The 19,022-nt window shown below is 44.9% G+C and overlaps 1 protein-coding gene across 2 annotated transcripts; it reads left to right on the forward strand.

Annotated features, from left to right (window-relative positions):
* The first annotated feature begins 1,138 nt into the window (after window positions 1-1,138).
* dmbx1b (diencephalon/mesencephalon homeobox 1b) lies at window positions 1,139-18,467 on the forward strand. Of its 2 annotated transcripts, none has more exons than XM_068036374.1 (4): window positions 1,139-1,301; window positions 8,940-9,118; window positions 9,471-9,825; window positions 18,061-18,467. In XM_068036374.1, the coding sequence occupies exons 1-4, from the start codon at window positions 1,148-1,150 to the stop codon at window positions 18,465-18,467; spliced, it is 1,095 nt and encodes a 364-aa protein (XP_067892475.1). In that variant the 5' UTR covers window positions 1,139-1,147. The 2 variants fall into 2 exon arrangements, with proteins under 2 accessions (XP_067892475.1, XP_067892474.1); XM_068036373.1 differs by having other exon boundaries at window positions 1,148-1,301; window positions 8,904-9,118.
* Window positions 18,468-19,022: the final 555 nt, after the last annotated feature.

Here is a 19,022-nt window from a genome sequence, read left to right on the forward strand (position 1 = left end):
GTGACGGGGTGGGGGAGGGGTGGGGGTGGCGTAAAGTGGAGCAGGAGACTCCAGGAGGCTTTCCCAACCCGCTCCCACTTCCACCCCCCTTTATGTAGGGCGGGGGGTGTGGGGGGTGAGAAATGGCCCGCCCGTCCCAGGCCAATCAAGGTCCTTAAGTGGCCACTTAATGGCCTTCGCCTGCCTCCATGCGAATTTTACACGTCCTGGAGCCAGGAAAAGCCACCTGGGAAAAGCAGGCAGCATCCAATTGCCTCGGGGGGGGGGGCCCTGTTTATCGGGCACAGGGTGACCTATGGAGGGCTGCCCCTGTTACTCAAACCACCCCCAAGACCCAACACGCCCCCCCTTTTCCCCAAACCACCAGGACCTGACCGATTACTCCCGGCGAGGCAACCAATACCTGCCTTCCCGGCTCCCAGGCATCTTTTGTGCATGCTGGGCTGCGGTCCCAGCAGCGGCCACTGGGGCTAAGAGCTGCAGGCCCACTGATTGGCCGGCAGCTGAATGAGGCGGGACTTCCTCCCTCAAGCGGGTAGAAGTCCCGCCTCGGAACACTTAAAGCCTGGGGGCCCGTAAAATATGGAACGGATCCCCAGGAGAGGCGGAAGCGGGTTCGCCACTGACTTCGCTCCCGTCCACCCACTGTAAAATTCCAGCCAATGTCACCCAGTATGGGTCATGTGAAATACAAGGCCATTGAACTTGATTACATATTTTTGAATGAATATTTGATCAATAGTCATTAGCAAATATCTAATTGTTTGAATTTTAAATTGCCAGCAAGAGGTAACTTCTCAAAAAGCTTCAGGTGCTACTTGAATTGAAGGTATATTGACTGATATTAGTGGATTTGTAACTGGTTAAAATAGCAGACAAAGAAAGTTTATAAAAATGTGTCAACCCATTTGTTTGTATGAAATTCCTTTATCTGCTATTTGTTATCAATATTGTCCAATGTGATATAAGTCCCAAAGTTATAAAATGAATACAGAGCCATCTTGAGAACCACGTCTTCTCCATGGATGTTATAGCATGCAGACCAAGCAATATAGATCATAAACTGTATTTAATGCACTGAGTCTAAAATTCTAGCCATTCATTGATGTCTTTGTATGTTTGCTGTTTCTTCCAGAGATTGGTAGCCATGCAGCACTATGGGGTCAATGGTTACTCCCTTCATGCCATGAACTCTCTGAGTGCAATGTATAATCTCCACCAGCAGGCAGCACAACAGGCCCAGCATGCTCCTGACTATAGACCATCTGTCCATGCACTGACTCTGGCTGAGAGGCTGGCTGGTAAGATACTTATGTCAGTTTTCATTGTGTAGTAGAATTGAGCTTCTATTTTCTCTTTTTCTAAATACACTTATTCTGGATCCAGAAACTCAATGCAAAGTGGTCAAATTTGTAAATGATAACAAACAAGGAGTGCAGGAGAATCAGAGGAGGAAGCTCAGAATTTACAGATTGAGTTGGATAAAGTGCAGTCAGAAAATTAGCAAGTGAAATCTAATATGGATGAATATAAAGTACTGCATGTAGGAAAGAAAAATAAGCAACTTGTTGAAATAACTAAAGACAAGGCCAAAAAATCCTAGGAGTCTTAGTAGACTCAACATCCGTAATGAATGCAGAATAGCAATCAACAAAACCAATAGAATGTTGAACATAGAACATTGAAAATAGCCAAAGTAGTAGAATACAAGTCACAGGCAGTCATGACAAAGTCCTGTAGTGACCTGGTCAGCCTGTACCTTGAGTACTAGTTTAGTTATAGGTGTTGTGATATAAAGAAAATACAGAGAAGAGGCATAGGCCGATGCTTACTGTCAAATCCCTGAGTTGTGAAGAAAACCTGGGGAAAATTTGGCTTTACAAACAGAAAAGGGGGCATCTGATAAATTATCTTACAGAAATACCTGAGAAATTTAAGGAAATTAGTCAACCCTATGAGGTGGGGACAATACCAACATAGAAGAGAAATTTAAACTCAAAACCTGCATTTGCTGACAATGTAACCACTAGGTGGCGCAGTACCTGCACATGCACAAATGCAGCCTGATGCACTAAAACATCACTATCTGCGACATTTTTGGCAGCTGCCAGTAGTAAAGATGGCACTGCTCAATTTATCACAAAAACAAAAACAAATGAAACCCAAGTCCTCACGGTGGCTGTGATCGCTGCCTCCATCCCACTCCCCGCTCCCTTCTCCCATCGCGCTCCTCTTCAGCGCTGCCTCCCAGACCCATCTGCTCGCCGCTCGCTCCACTCCCCTGCCTATCTTGTCACTGTCTCTCTCTCCCCTGCTTCCCACATGCAGGGCAGAGAGGCGCGATTGCGGGAGGGAGCGTGGACCAGAAGCAGGGAGGGACCGGCCAAGGGGGGAGAAGTGACGAGGCAGGGAACGAGTGGCCAACAGCTGGCGGTGGGGGTGGGGGGGGGGGGTGGTGGGTAGTGTGAGTGGTGAAGCGGAGAGCGAATGACCGAGGTGGGAACGAGTGGCATGCAGATGTTGCAAGGCACGATTACATTTTCGCGCACATACACGAATTAGTCCTGGCAAGCTGGTGCTAACGTAGGCTGCACTTGCGCAGCACCATTCTGACAGCAAGTGTTCGTTCTGCGCATGTGCAAAGCTGGGAGTACTCTGATGACGTCGGCGCTGGGATGCTTTGCCAGGAGTCACTTTGAAACTTTAAACCTTTTAATCTACCCTAATACAAAATCTCTAGAATCAAAAGAAGGGTATATATTAAAACAAAAGTGGTTTCTGGACACATATAAGGTCAAATCATACTTAAGCAAAAATACTTTTACAAGCTAAAAGAAAATAACTCTCAGACAAACAGATAGGTAGTTAGCTCAGCTAAAGAAAACCTGCTATCAGGGCAGCCAAAAGGTCACTGGAGAAGAAGATAGTGGATAACAAGCTATACTAGGAAACCAAGAGCCATTAAAGACTGCCTAAAACATTGAAGGATTTCTCATGGCAGATTAAAGTGGACCTGCAGGATGTGATAGAGGTTTTAAATGGCTATTTTGCACCAGTCTTCACTTTAGCAGCTGTTTCTCCAATAATGCAATGTACAGTTGATTCCAAAGTTGAAAATGTCAAAGTGGATGTGCAATAGTCTTGAATAGAAAAACAGATTGGGCTGTTGGACAGTGGATCCACTGTTGCCCATTTTGTGCCCCATTCAGGTTAAATTTTACCCTCACTCTGTATGACCACCTATGAAGAGAAGAGGATATTAGAGATTCTCTCCATGGCTTCTGGAAAAGGAGGTCATAACTTACCAATTGATCGAATTTTTTGAGGAGGTTATTAGGTTGGTGGATGAAGGTAGCCCAGTTGATAACTGATATGCTTGGATTTCCAACAAGCTCTTGACAAGGTGCCACATATTAGACTACTCAATAATATAGAGTAATGTGGTATTGGCAGGCTGATCCTGGGTTAAATAACATTCTTTTGCATTTGGGTAGACAGCAGTCTGAAATTTATGTTGCTGCCACCGATCATGGTGGCGGCTGTAAACCATGATGGCCCTTGCATGCGGGCCGAGCTTCGCGGAGCCACCGTGATATTAAACACAGTGGCTCATTAACATGACCGGGGCAGACCGCTCCCCCTCCCCAATGACGTGGAGGGGGTGGGCGATCCATCCCGGCAATGGTGTCAGGCACAACAGCGCAGGCGCCGATGCCATTTTTAAAGGGCTTCGAGCCCTACATTGCTATTTAAAATTTTAAAGGGAAATGTGTTGTAAAAAATAAAATATATTGATCTAGACCCTCTCCCACCACCACCACCCCCCAACAACCATACATTTAATTTCTTTCCCTCTCCCCTATCCCAAAATACTTACCTTTTGCACCTGACATCTCCCCCCCCCCCCCCCACAAAGTTCACAAACTTTAATCGTTACCCCTTCCCACCATCCCCTACACCAATTGCAAGAGTTTGACCCTGCTCCCCCACCTCCTGCACTGAAATACTTACCTTCTTTCCCCTCCCCACCAGAGTTATGCCTCGGATCTCCGGCAATATGGGGCCGGGCCTTCCCAGCGTCAGGGAGCGTGACGGGCCTCTCCCAGAGGCATTTTCTACATGCCCGTACCCCCCTCCCCCCACCCGCCATGACCCCTGTCAAGGTGGGGGGCTGTAAAATACAGCCCAGCAGGTTGTTATGGTAGTGATTCTGTATAGAGAGCAGCAGGGATTGGTCTTAGGACCATTGATGTTCAGAATATTTATTAATGATTTTGATGAAGGCATTGGGAGAACTGTTCACAAGTTCATAAATAATACAAAGATTTAAGAAAGTATTAGAACTTTGGGTAAGATGAAACTACTATAATCAGATCTAGATGGGATGGGTGAATGGCTATGTGTCTGGAAAATGTTATTTAATATAGATAAATGTATTGTTATTCACATGGACAGGGCTAATGCCAAGCCTGTGTGTACCATGCAGAGTTCTGAGCTAAGGTCTGTTGAGTGGGAAAGAAATCTACATGTTATAGTCCATTAATCTCTTAAGATTCACAACCAGTGCCATGAACTAAACAGAGTATGAGGTTGGATGGTTGGAGTGACTAAATATAAAACAAAAAGCATGATAATGTTCTTGTATAAAAGGCCTCATCTATAATTGTGCCTAGGTTTGGTCCCCTCAGATGTTGACTGATATAGCGGGCCTGAAAAAGGTTCAGAGGAAGGCCACTAGATTGATATCTAGTTTAAAACAACAACAACAGCAATATTGTAGCATCATTAATGTAGGAAAATGCCCCATAGTCACTTCAAATAGCATAATAAGATAAAAATTGACATCGAGCCAAAGAAGGAGACAACAGAACAAAAAGCTTTAGTTGCCATGATAAAGTAAAAAGACCCAGCATTCTGAGCCTAAGAAAAGCATGGATTTTGAGGAGATTTGATTGAAATCCTTAAAATACTGAAGGGACTTGGTAGTGTCTATGTGGCTAGATTATTTGAATTAGAAAGGTTAGGGAGAACCAAAGACATGCATAGTATAGAACTAGGTTCGATGTCAGGAGGCTTTTCCTTTTGGCAAGGGTTATCAAGGTTTGGAACAAATTGTCAACTCATACAGTGAGTGAATTTGCTGCAAGGATTCAAAAGGGAACAAAAAGAGAAAAGGCTGAAAATACTCAGCAGGTCAGGCAGCATTTGTAGAGAGAAAAACACAGTTAACATTTCAGGTCTGTGATCTTTCATCAGGGACGGTGTGCTCTCCTGGAACTTATTTTGATCAATTTCTGGGGGCAGAGAGGAATACCCAGATTCTTTCTCTGAATTGGTCTAGGAATTTTGACCTGTTTTCATTTGCCTCTCCAAGGAGGTTATGTGGCACCTGGTGCTTGTGGTGCATTGGGAATCATGATGCTGAGATGCACCATGACTGTGTGGAACAGGCTTGCTGGACTAGCTGGTCTTTTCTCGTCAATTTATATGTTCATAATGGAAAACGTAAACTCAGAATATTACTTTAAGTTGATTAGCAACAGTAGGACAAGGACATAGGTTCAACCTACTAAAAGGTAAATTTAAGATATATTAAGAAATTGTTCTTTGCACAACGAGTGTTCAACATACAAAATAGACTTCCAGGAAAAGAAGTTGAGGTGAAAACCCTGGAATCATTCAAGAAACTCTGCAATGATGAAATAGGGGACTAGGATCTCTTTGGGTGGATGAACTAAATGGGCTAAATGGTCTTCCTCATCTATAATTATCTTGTGAATTGTCATTTTGAGTTGAGAGAGTTATGACTGTGAAACAATGGGGCTGATTTCAATTTTCAGAGGTGGTGAAATGGGTAGTAGAGGATCAGCTGACCATTATACACACTAAATCATTTTTCGTTCAGGACTTCGAGTTTTTTTTATTCATTAATGGGATGTGGGCATCGCTGGCTAGGCCAGCATTTATTGCCCATCCCTAATTGCCCTTGAGAAGGTGGTGGTGAGCTGCCTTCTTGAACTGCTGCAGTCCATGTCATGTATGCACACCCACAGTGCTGTTAGGAACGATTTTGACCCAGCGCCAGTGAAGGAATGACGATATAGTTGCAAATTAGGATGGTGTGTGGCTTGGATGGGAACTTGAAGGTAGTGGTGTTCCCATGCACCTGCTGCCCTTGTCCTTCTAGGTGGTAGAGGTTGTGGGTTTGGAAGGTGCTGTCTAAGGAGCCTTGGTGCATTGCTGCAGGGCATCTTGAAGGTGGTACACACTGTTGCCACTGTACGTCAGTGGTGGTGGGAGTGAATATTTGTGGATGTTGTGCCAATCAAGTGAGCTGCTTTGTCCTGGATGGTATTGAGCTTCTTGAGTGTTGTTGGAGCTGCACCCATGCAGGCAAGTGGAGAGTATTCCATCACACTCCTGACTTGTGCCGTGTAGATGGTGGACAGGCTTTGGGGAAAAAGGAGGTGAGTTAAAAGCCACAGGATTCCTAGCCTCTGACCTGCTCTTGTAGGCATAGTATTTATATGGCTGCTCCAGTTCAGTTTCTGGTTAATGGTAACCCCCAGGATGTTGATAGTGGGGGATTCAGTGATCGTAATGCCTTTGAATGTCAAGGGGAGATGATTTGGTGAGGACAAAGGCATGGAGGAGGATTTCATTGGATTTCTGGCTGAGGTAAGATAGAGCCAGGCAATGTTATGGTGGTGAAATTTGCTGGGCTTTATGTTGGAGAAGATATGGAATAGAAAGCTCTGCTTTGGATTAAACAGGACACTAAGGTTGTGAACAGATTGATATGGGTAAGGGGTTGGAGTCAGTAATAAGGGTATGATGTTTGTGGTGGTGCTGAAGATGAGGAGTGGATAAGTAAATGACTTGTCCAAGACCGGATATTGGACAGTCAGACAGTTCAGGGGCAGAGAAAGTTGGTGCGCAGATAAAGTTAGGTGTTATTAGCATAAAGGTGGAAGCTGACCTCATGTTTGTGGATAATGTTTCCAAGGGGCAGTCTATAGGAGGGGAAAAAAATGCCAAGGATGAATCCTAGTGCAACCCCAAAGGTGGGGGTGAGAAGAGATGCCATTAGTAGAGCTCCTCTGGCTATAATCAGATAGGTAGGAGTGGAATCAAGCAAAGGACAATGGAGAAGAGACATTAAAGGAGGAGAATGTGGTCAACCTTGCTGAAAGCTGCAGAGAAGGCCAAAGATGAAGAGAAGCAATAAGGTAACACAGTCACAGAAAATTTGTGAATTTGGTTAGAGCCTTTTCAGAGCTATGAAAGGAGTGGAAACTACTTGGGGGGAATTCAAATAGCGAATTACAGAAGAGGTGCATGTAGATCTGGAAGGTGACAACAAAGGCAATTACTTTAGAAATGAAAAGGAGTTGGAGACTAATTGGCAGTTAGTGAGGACAAAGATGCCAAGGAGTACAGTGATGCAAACAGATTTGAAAGGGAGAGGACAATGCCTGAGGAGGGAGAGTAACTGACATTGTCAGCGAATATGGGACAAGGAAAGGAATCTGGTTGTTCAGGAGTTTAGTGGGAGTGACGTCAAGGGGTCAGGAGATAAATGAGTTTCCGTAGGGCAGGGAGGGGGGTGGAGAAAAACTAAAGTTAGATTATATAGATAGAGAAATGATAGTTTAGGGCTAAGGTGATGGTGGGACTGGAGATAATTTTGGATTCGTTGGCAAGTAGAAAGAGGAAAGCAGCAAAAGTAACTAAATGGATGGTCTCTTACCATGATAACAAAAAAAGTATCAGCTCCTTGTTAGAGGGGAGTGTGGAAGGAGCAGGGAACAGGGAAAAGGTGGTAGAGAAGAGGAACCTTGGAATATCTTTGCCTTACAGGATGATCTTTTTAGGCGTAATAAAATACGAAAGACTACACTGACAGGTCCCATGGCAGCAGATGTGCATTGTTCCCTACAGAGTGACTACGCTACTGGAACCAACACTGAAGCCATGCAATGGAGGTTTGAAGAAGGTTGTTCCGGATCAGTCCAGACACTGAGCTTGTCGGATTTATTAAATCACAATCCCATTTGCCTGCACAGGTGGATGGTTAAAAAGAACTATGGCATTTTATTCAAAGGAGAGCAGGAATGTTTTCCTGTGTCCTGGCCAACATTCCTCCCCCTCGAAATTACCAGAAGAGATGATTAACTGGCCTTCATCTCATCTAGATCAACCTAGAAGCCAAAGATATTTGCTGCTTGAAACTATTATGCCCACTCCAAACCTAACAATATAGGTTGTTATGCACACCATTGAATAGTAATGAAGCGAGAATGTACAAGAAAATTGTTTTTCACCCCTCAAGGCAGAGGGGCTACAAAATGAACATTGTCACTGCATCCTTTTTCAATAGGAAAAGAAAGTGTCCATGTGATGTACAAACACCAACTTACAAAAAGGTATTAAAATTTCCGAGAACAAAGTATGTAAATTTATTATAATAATAATTGCTGAAAAAGTTGTTTTAGTGACTCGAGTCTTCCATAAAAGCATTTTCTGCTGCTGATGCTTTAGCCAACTCTGCCGTTGGTCTTAAAACCTGGAAGAATAATCAATTCTCAATGAAAAGAATTTCAAACTCAAACCTTCGACTATAACAATGCCATAACAACTCAATAAAACCGACTGAATATTTATAAGCCAATGTATAGAGGCCAGTGAGTTTTAAAAGGTGGTGCTGGACGGATATGAGACAACAAGATGAGAGGGGAAAGTTGAGCGTCAGTCCCTGGAAAGAAGTGGAAGTTATGAGCTGGTTGTTGATGGCACAAGGCATGAAGAAAGGCGCCACAATTACCAGCCGCATGGTTGAGAAAAGAGTTGTCTATAGGTAAGGATGTTTGTGAAAGTTGTACCTTTCCGAATAATTAAACTAGATGTGTTTTTCTTTTCCAACGGCTGTGCATTTCAAGATATTATCCTCGAGGCAAGGTATGGCTCCCAACACCGTAAGCAGCGCCGGAGTCGGACAGCATTCACCGCCCAGCAGCTGGAGGCTCTGGAGAAGACCTTCCAGAAAACTCACTACCCAGATGTAGTGATGAGGGAAAGGCTGGCCATGTGCACCAACCTGCCAGAAGCTAGAGTGCAGGTATAAGATATCCTCGCCTTTGCATTCCCTATCCGCCATCTATCATAATGTCTTTGGCTTATTAGATACCTAAATAACTAACAACACTCTATCCAATTTCATTCTCTGTAATCTATCTAGTTTTTAAATATTTTATGTGTCCGGTTATTTACCCACAATCTCTCCAGATACTGGTCTTTTGTAATGAAACCAGTGTCGTTTTACTTTTTTCATGGGAATACGTTCAACTGTCATGAGTTTCATTTCATTCCTGTTGTCACCTCTGTCCTCTCAAGGCAATTTCCACCATTACCTTCCTTCAATGGGTAGAGCTGAATTGTTGATTAAGTTTTGCCCTCTCTTAAATATTCAGGTGTGGTTTAAAAACCGGCGCGCCAAATTTCGAAAGAAGCAACGCAGCCTGCAGAAAGAGCAGCTCCAGAAACAGAAAGAGGCCGAAATGAGCCAAGACGAAACGAAATTGGAGAAGGCAGCCACAGAAACTCAGAGCTGTTCGGAAGTCAGCGAGCCACGCAGTGCTGGCGGCGAGCCGATTAACATCGAGTTAAATGTCACTTCGGCCGAGCAGTCAGACAGTGAATCATCAGCAGAGGAGCAGATGGACAGGGAGCGAGAGTTTAAATCACCGACAGAGGAATTTAAGCAAGAGAAGAGCTGCAGCCCCGAGAGCAAGCCATCGACCTGTAAACGGGGGAGCCCTAAATCAGGTAAATATGAGCTTTCTGTTCAAAATTGAGGGCTGGGTGGGTGGATTGAGAGGGGGATACCTCCATGTCTTTATGGTTCAAAAATCCACTTGCAAAGTTTTTCATTTGATTGTCTTCATTTAGATCTCAAAATGTGACATTTACGTTGAAATATTTGGATTTGGAGAACTCTAAACAGATTTGGTTTGAAATGAATCTGACTCCGCATCTCAGTGACAATGCAGCCGGCCATTCAAAGTCACGCAAACTGCAAACCCAGTACCGCGTGTTATTCCGTTTCAATTGGATTCCAGTCCAGGGCCAGCTTGTTACTCCGACCTGCTCCGAAGCCAGAGAAGGACTGCCTTTAAATCCAATTCTCGGGGATCCAGGTTCGAGCGAATCTGTTTCAAAATGATATGCCATTCCAACACACTTGGGTTAAAGTTCCAGAACACTCTCATTCAAAGTTGCCTAAATTCCAGTCCCAAAACCACTTGTCATTTGAAGCCAACTAGGATTCAAGACACACTGTTGTCTGACACTGAACGTCATCCAAATTTCACTCGTAGGACTGTCTGTCACTCAAGCCTATTACAGTTCCAGTCCCAGAGTGGTCTATGATTCAAAACCATCCGGATTCCAGATGTTACGGTCATTTATCACCCAAAATCAATCAGATTCCAGTCATAGGGCTATTTACCAGTCTAGTTAGAGCTCCAACAAACAAATTGTTCACTATTACATCAACGTGTGGAATATATCCATCAAGCAAACTATGTATACGTTTGTGACTCCTGCAGGTGGCGTAGTCTCCTGTTTTCTTTTGGGCCTCCTTATCTCGAGAGACAATGGATACGCGCCTGGAGGTGGTCAGTGGTTTGTGAAGCAGCGCCTGGAGTGGCTATAAAGGCCAATTCTGGAGTGACAGGCTCTTCCACAGGTGCTGCAGAGAAATTTGTTTGTTGGGGCTGTTGCACAGTTGGCTCTCCCCTTGCGCCTCTGTCTTTTTTCCTGCCAACTACTAAGTCTCTTCGACTCGCCACAATTTAGCCCTGTCTTTATGGCTGCCCGCCAGCTCTGGCGAATGCTGGCAACTGACTCCCACGACTTGTGATCAATGTCACACGATTTCATGTCACGTTTGCAGACGTCTTTATAACGGAGACATGGACGGCCGGTGGGTCTGATACCAGTGGCGAGCTCGCTGTACAATGTGTCTTTGGGGATCCTGCCATCTTCCATGCGGCTCACATGGCCAAGCCATCTCAAGCGCCGCTGACTCAGTAGTGTGTATAAGCTGGGGGTGTTGGCCGCTTCAAGGACTTCTGTGTTGGAGATATAGTCCTGCCACCTGATGCCAAGTATTCTCCGAAGGCAGCGAAGATGGAATGAATTGAGACGTCGCTCTTGGCTGGCATACGTTGTCCAGGCCTCGCTGCCGTAGAGCAAGGTACTGAGGACACAGGCCTGATACACTCGGACTTTTGTGTTCCGTGTCAGTGCGCCATTTTCCCACACTCTCTTGGCCAGTCTGGACATAGCAGTGGAAGCCTTACCCATGCGCTTGTTGATTTCTGCATCTAGAGACAGGTTACTGGTGATAGTTGAGCCTAGGTAGGTGAACTCTTGAACCACTTCCAGAGCGTGGTCGCCAATATTGATGGATGGAGCATTTCTGACATCCTGCCCCATGATGTTCGTTTTCTTGAGGCTGATGGTTAGGCCAAATTCATTGCAGGCAGACGCAAACCTGTCGATGAGACTCTGCAGGCATTCTTCAGTGTGAGATGTTAAAGCAGCATCGTCAGCAAAGAGGAGTTCTCTGATGAGGACTTTCCGTACTTTGGACTTCGCTCTTAGACGGGCAAGGTTGAACAACCTGCCCCCTGATCTTGTGTGGAGGAAAATTCCTTCTTCAGAGGATTTGAACGCATGTGAAAGCAGCAGGGAGAAGAAAATCCCAAAAAGTGTGGGTGCGAGAACACAGCCCTGTTTCACACCACTCAGGATAGGAAAGGGCTCTGATGAGGAGCCACCATGTTGAATTGTGCCTTTCATATTGTCATGGAATGAGGTGATGATACTTAGTAGCTTTGGTGGACATCCGATCTTTTCTAGTAGTCTGAAGAGACCACGTCTGCTGACGAGGTCAAAGGCTTTGGTGAGATCAATGAAAGCAATGTAGAGGGGCATCTGTTGTTCACGGCATTTCTCCTGTATCTGACGAAGGGAGAACAGCATGTCAATAGTCGATCTCTCTGCACGAAAGCCACACTGTGCCTCAGGGTAGACGCGCTCGGCCAGCTTCTGGAGCCTGTTCAGAGCGACTCGAGCAAAGACTTTCCCCACTATGCTGAGCAGGGAGATTCCACGGTAGTTGTTGCAGTCACCGCGGTCACCTTTGTTTTTATAGAGGGTGATGATGTTGGCATCGCGCATGTCCTGGGGTACTGCTCCCTCGTCCCAGCACAGGCATAGCAGTTCATGTAGTGCTGAGAGTATAGCAGGCTTGGCACTCTTGATTATTTCAGGGGTAATGCTGTCCTTCCCAGGGGCTTTTCCGCTGGCTAGGGAATCAATGGCATCACTGAGTTCCGATTTGGTTGGCTGTATGTCCAGCTCATCCATGACTGGTAGAGGCTGGGCTGCATTGAGGGCAGTCTCAGTGACAGCATTCTCCCTGGAGTACAGTTCTAGGTAGTGCTCAACCCAGCGGTCCATCTGTTTGCGTTGGTCAGTGATTATGTCCCCCGATTTAGATTTGAGGGGGGTGATCTTCTTGATGGTTGGCCCAAGAGCTCTCTTCATGCCATCATACATTCCTCTGATGTTTCCGGTGTCTGAGGCCAGCTGAATATGACTGCATAGGTGTTGCCAGTAGTCGTTTGCGCAACGCCTAGCTGTTCTTTGTGCAGTACTTCTGGCTGCTTTAAGTGCTGCGGATGTTAAATCGCTGGGGGCTTTCTTGTAGTTCAAAAGTGCAATGCGCTTAGCGGCTATGACAGGTTCCAGCTCTTCATTATGAGATTGAAACCAGTCTGCATTTCTCTTCGCACTTTTGCCGTAGGTGGTCAAAGCTGACTCATAGATGGCGTCTCTGATGTGGGCCCACTTGGTCTCAGCATCCCCTGTGGGAGTGTTTTGAAGGGCTGTTACAAGTGAATTTAGAAATTTTTGTAACAGCTGTGGGTGTGTCTCCTGTACCGGCTACATAAAATAGAACCAGAATAGTAGAGCGCGCAAGGAGTCTCTTCGGCCCATCGAGTCTGTGTCGACTCTTTCGATGAACAATCCAGTTAGTCACACTCCCCCTGCTCTTTCCCCCTTTGAAGTATTTATCCAATTCCATTTTGAAGGCTAGTATTGAATGACTCTATATATCCACCACCCTATCAGGCAGTGCAGTCCAAATCGTTGCGTCAAAGGTTTTCCCTCGTCATCTCGGGCTCTTCTGCCAATCAGTTTAAATCTGTACCTTCAGTACTAAATTGAAGACTTCAGAGAGTCCAGATTTATTGTAGAAGATTGACAGACTGCCCCAGCGGAGAGGGCAAAGGGAAGAGTGTTTTCAGTATGAAGTACTTTCGCCTTTTAGATAATTCAAAATAGTTATTAAAGCTCTTTCTTACCGAAGAAAAATATAATCTCCTCACAGGTGAAGACCAGCCGCAGTGAATCCGAAAGGAGCCGCTCAGATGTGGCAAATCATCACTGAGAAGCTCTCAAGGCATCAGCCTGGAGATCTAAAATGTTCAATACTACAGAGTCCAGTCGCTCCCGTTTTGTTTCTTTCATGCGATTCAGCAGGTTCATATATAATGCACAAAGCAGGTATTTTGTCCTATAAAACAGGCATACTTACACAACTGTGCGCTAGCTTGTCCATTGTGTAAAAGTTAAGCAATGGTTAGAAACCAGTAAAGATACACTTCTTGAGGTAAGTAAAATGTGCTGGGAAAGTCGCAGGAAACAACAATTTATTTCTGCTGGTCCATGGCTTAGTACCTGCTGTAAATCAATAGAGTACATAGGAGAAAGAATAAAGAGATATGCGAAAGAAAGTTAAAGATATTAAAGTGATTTTAAAAATTGAATATGTAAACCAGATTGCCATGAGACTGCCATGTGCATCTCCGGTGAAATCGATGTCTGGATTGGTGACTGAATAAAAACAGATTGATGTGCATCAGAAACTAAGGAAAAATCTGTTTGATGACAATGTTCTGCATTGGCCTTGCTTCAATCAATGCGTCCCTTGTAGTCTCTGCTTGGCAGCCTCTGTTGGTCCCTCGTGGCCCCTGATTTGAAAAGCTCGGCACTTTAATGGTTCAAAATCTCTCCTAATGAAGTGGAGGGGTGAAAAAAAAGTTTGGATGGGATTTTCCACTCAATCTCCTGGCGTCGGTGTCACATTGGTTTTGATCAGATAAAGCTCATATTTCCAGTGATTAGTTTTCTGACAGCTCGTCAGGTTTCAAATGCAGACGAATGAAACCAGGAGCTGTCAGTGCTGATGAGTTCATTGTTTGACTACAAGCTGATGTGATTTTTTGCGGTCACCAGGTGTATTTACCAGAGCAGTGTTCGAATTAATTGCACATCACCGCGGAGCTGAGAGTGGAACAACTTAAACCCCTTTCATTTGTACAAACTTTGATTTAGGTCTCAGTGACAATCCTCCTGACAACAAAGACTGTACCTACACATGCTAATGAACTTACCTGGATACCACAGCCTCCAATATTTCGATCCTCATTCCACACCCCCACCTCCCAAACATCCACATTGCTCTTCAACTGTAAAGCGGCAAATGCGATGAGATCAAGAACTCCTTCCCCACCCGTCGATACAGGACTCCATGGCACATTACTGTCCTTTCAGATCTGGGGCGTGGGGGTCGAATCCATTCAGGTGACTAGGAAGCTGAGGTTGTCTTAATAATAGGGAAGAGACATGGAATTAAACTCCAGTCCTCCAAATGGAATGGTAGAGAAGGGTCATTCATACTCAAAAATCAAGAGCAGGATTTCAGAAGGGACAAGGGGCTCAAGTCTGAGCTCTATGAATTAATATGCTGCGAGAGATAGGAACATTGGAAATAAGAGTAGTAGTTCCTCGAACCTGCTCCACCATTCAACTAGATCATGGCTGATCTTCCAGCTCAATGCATTTTCCCACACTATCCCCATATCCCCTGATATCTTTAATATCTAGAAATGTATTGATCTCTGTCTTGAATATACTCAGTGACTGAGTGCCCACAGCCCTCTGGGGTGGAGAATTCCACAGATTCACCACCATCTGAGTGAAGAAATACCTCTTCATCTGAGTCCTAAATGGCCTACCTCATACTCTGAGACTGTGTTCCCTGGTTATAGATCCCGCCCCCCACCCCACCCTAGCCAAAAGAGGTATCCTTCCTACATTAACCTTGTCGAGCCCTGTAAGAATTTTGTATGCTTCAATTAGGTCACCTCTCATTCTTCTAAAATCTAGAGAATACAGGCCCAGTCTCCTCATTCTGTCCTCATAGGACAATCCTGTGAAGAGATGCCCTATGCCTCTACTGTGAGGGTTTAGGGATAATAGGAGGCTTCATTAGGCTAGCACATGCAAGATCTAAGATCAAAACAGTCAATCTGTGCAATTGTATGCACTTAATGACCTTCAGTGTTGCCTTACATAGATGTTTATGAGCATTTGGGTGTAACACATAAACCTGTTTTATTTTGTTCTGAGGATATGGGCCACATTGGCAAGCCACAGTTAGTGCCCATTCCTAGTTACCCTGAGAAAGTAGGCATCTCTTTGAACCATGAAAGCCCCTTAGTCATGTTGTGCACCCACAATGGCTGTGCTCTTAGAGTTGGGAAGTCTGGGAAAACCTGTTGGGAAATATTATGCACATGCATTATATTTCAACGATTACAATGTTACTGTGCAACAGCAGCTCACATTGGAAAGTTGAATAAAATCTACCTGTCACAGAATTATCTGCCCATGATAGTTTTGGTAGGAGTGACTATTGCACAATTCTTGTGAAAATGAAGTCCCATCTTCACATTGAGGATACCCTCCATTATGTTGTGTGGCACTACCACCATACTTAATGGGATAGATTCAGAATAGATCTCGCAGCTCAAAACAGGGCATTCATGAGGAGTTGTGGACCATCAGCAGTAGCAGAATTGTATTCAACCACATCTGTATCTGTAACCTCAATATCCAGCATTTCCCTCACTCTACCATTACCATCAAGCCAAGGGATCAACCTTTGTTCAATAAAGAGTGCAGGAGGGCATGCCAGGAGCAGCATCAGGTATACCTAAAAGTGAGGTGTCAACCTGGAGAAGCTACAACAAAGACAATTTTCATGCCAAACAGCGGAAGCAGCATGCAATAGACAGAGCGAAGCAATCCCACAACCAACGGATCAGATCAAAGCTCTGCAGTCCTGCCATATCCAGTCGTGAATGGTGGTGGACAATTAAACAACTAACTGGAGGAGCAGACTCTACAAATATCCCCATCCTCAATGATGGAGGAGCCCAGCGGATCAGTGCAAAAGGAAAGGCTGAAGCACTTGCGACTATTGTCAGCCCAAAGTGCCAAGTGGATGCTCCATTTTGGCCTGTTCCTAAGGCCACAGCATCAACAGATGCCAGTCTTCATCCAATTCGATTCATTCCATGTGGTATCAAGAAAGTGTTGAAGGCACTGGATACTACAAAGATTATGGGTCCTAACAACATCCCGGTTGTAGTACTAAAGACCTGTGCTCCAGAACAAGCTGTGACCCTAGCCAAGGTGTTCCAGTACAGCTACAACATTGGCATCTGCCCGACATTGTGGAAAATTGCCCAGGTATGTCCTGTTCACAAAAAGCAGGACAAATCCAATCTGGCCAATTACAGATCCATTAGTCTACACTCGGTCATCAGCAAAGTGATGGAAGATGTCATTGACAGTGCTATCAAGTGGCACTTAAACAGCAACAACCTGCTCACTGATGCTCAGTTTGAGTTCCACCAGGGCCACTCGGCTCCTGACCTCATTAGAGTCTGAGTCCAAACATGGACAAAAGAGCTGAACTCAAGAGGTATCATATCAAAGCAGCATTTGACTGAGTGTGGCATCGAGGAGCCCCAGCCAAATTGAAATCAATGGGAATCAGGGGGAAAACTCTCCACTGGTTGGACCTTCCCTCCATAATAAGGTCAGAAGTGGGGATGTTCGCTGATGATTGTATGATGTTCAGTACTATTTGCAACTCCTCAGATACTGAAAGTCTGTGTCCATATGGAGCAAGACCTGGACAACATTCAGGCTTAGACTGATGAGTGGCAAGTAACATGCTCACTACACAGATGCCAGGCAATGAGAATCTCCAACAAGAGAGAATCTAACCATCTCCCCTTGTCATTCACTGGCATCACAATCCCCAAGTATCAACATTTTGGGGTTACCATTGACCAGAAACTGAACTGGAGCAGCTACATAAATACTGTGACTAGAAGAGCAGCTAAGAGGCTGGGAATTCTGCAGTGAGTAATCCACCTCCTGACTCCCCAAAGCGTGTCCACCATCTACAAAGCACAAGTCAGGAGTATGATGGAATACTTTCCACTTGCCTGGATCAGTGAGGCTCCAACAACACTCAGGAAGCTTGACACCATCCAGGACAAAGCAGCCCACTTGATTGGCACCCCATCCACCACCTTCAACATTCACTCCCTCCACCACCGACACACAGTGGCAGTAGTGTGTACCATCTACAAGATAAACGGCAGCAACTCATCGTGCTTCATTCAACAGCACCTTCCAAACCCATGACCTCTTTCACCTAGCAGGACAAGGGTTGTAGATGTGTGGGAACATCACCACCTGCAAGTTCCCCTCCAAGCCACACACCATCCTGACTTGGAAATATATCAGCGTTCCTTCATTGTTGCTGGATCAAAATCCTGGAACTCCCTCCCTAATAGCTATTGTGGGTGTACCCACACCAGATGGACTTCTGCAGTTCAATAAGGCAGCTCACCACCACATTCTCAAGGGCAATTAGGGATGGGCAGCAAATGCTGGCCTTGCCAGCGACACCCACATCCCATGAAAAAAACACAAATAAAATATATCTGTTGTTTAAATATAATTATTTTAACTACATCAAAATGAAATCCCCAATGATTTACACATTAACAAGCGAAAACTGTATCGTTACTAAATGTGCACTGTTTTCATTGTTTCTGATAGATTCGCCAATCAACACGACAGGGACGAGTGCATCCAGCAGCGGGAGTAACTTGGTGCAAACCCACTCTTACTCCTCTTCTCCTCTAAGCCTGTTCCGACTGCAAGAGCAGTTCCGTCAGCACATGGCAGCCACCAACAACCTCGTTCACTACTCCTCCTTTGACATGGGTAGCCCGCCGGCCATGCCATACCTGGGCATGAATATGAATGTGGCCCCCATCAGCTCTCTCCACTGCCAGTCCTACTACCAGTCGCTGTCACATGCCCAGCAAGTGTGGTCCAGCCCCATCCTGCAAGCGTCGAGCGCCCTGCCCAACCTCAACAGCAAAACCACAAGCATCGAAAACCTCCGGCTGCGAGCCAAGCAGCATGCAGCCTCGCTGGGTCTGGACAGTCTACCAAACTGACCTGACTGGCTTGACAACAGGATGAGGAAGAGATGTGCTTCTTTGGAATGAAGACTTACCAACAACATACGATATTGTTGCGTTTAAGCCTAGTTAGATGTTACTAGCTTTGACAAGATGCTTTAAAGGCACGTGCATAAAAGAGAAATTTAATTGCATATCTATTTCCTATAATCCTAGGAGGAATCAAATAATTGTACTTGCACAGGAAAACTGAAATTAGCCTGTTCTTCCGACAAATATCTCATTAGTCCAGTTTCAAATTTAAAAAAACAATACCAATCAATACAATTACAGTCCAGTAACATTTTTAGAAAATTGATATTCAGCATTTAAAGTTGCAGTGCTCAAACCACTTTTAAAACAATCAAAGAGTGAGTTTTAAAACGAAGTGCCCCTTCAGAAGAAAAATAGTTACCAAGTATCATAGCAAAGTGAGGATGTTAATTTAACGCGTAGACAGTTGAAATGGGGAAATCCGAGAGCATTAATCGATAGTAATGCAGTAATCGGTAGTGGTTTTCACCAAAACTATTCGAAAATAATCAACAGGCA

The sequence above is a fragment of the Heterodontus francisci genome, chromosome 8, assembly GCF_036365525.1.
Source record: "Heterodontus francisci isolate sHetFra1 chromosome 8, sHetFra1.hap1, whole genome shotgun sequence".
Taxonomy (NCBI): Eukaryota; Metazoa; Chordata; class Chondrichthyes; order Heterodontiformes; family Heterodontidae; genus Heterodontus; species Heterodontus francisci.

Bases quoted from the DNA above. Each gene is read 5' to 3' on its own strand.
- dmbx1b (XM_068036373.1), top strand. From the start codon at position 1,148: ATGCAGCACTATGGGGTCAATGGTTACTCCCTTCATGCCATGAACTCT. The intron at 1,302-8,903 runs GTAAGATACTTA...TAATTAAACTAG, and splicing joins TCTGGCTGAGAGGCTGGCTG to ATGTGTTTTTCTTTTCCAAC. The intron at 9,119-9,470 runs GTATAAGATATC...TTAAATATTCAG, and splicing joins TGCCAGAAGCTAGAGTGCAG to GTGTGGTTTAAAAACCGGCG.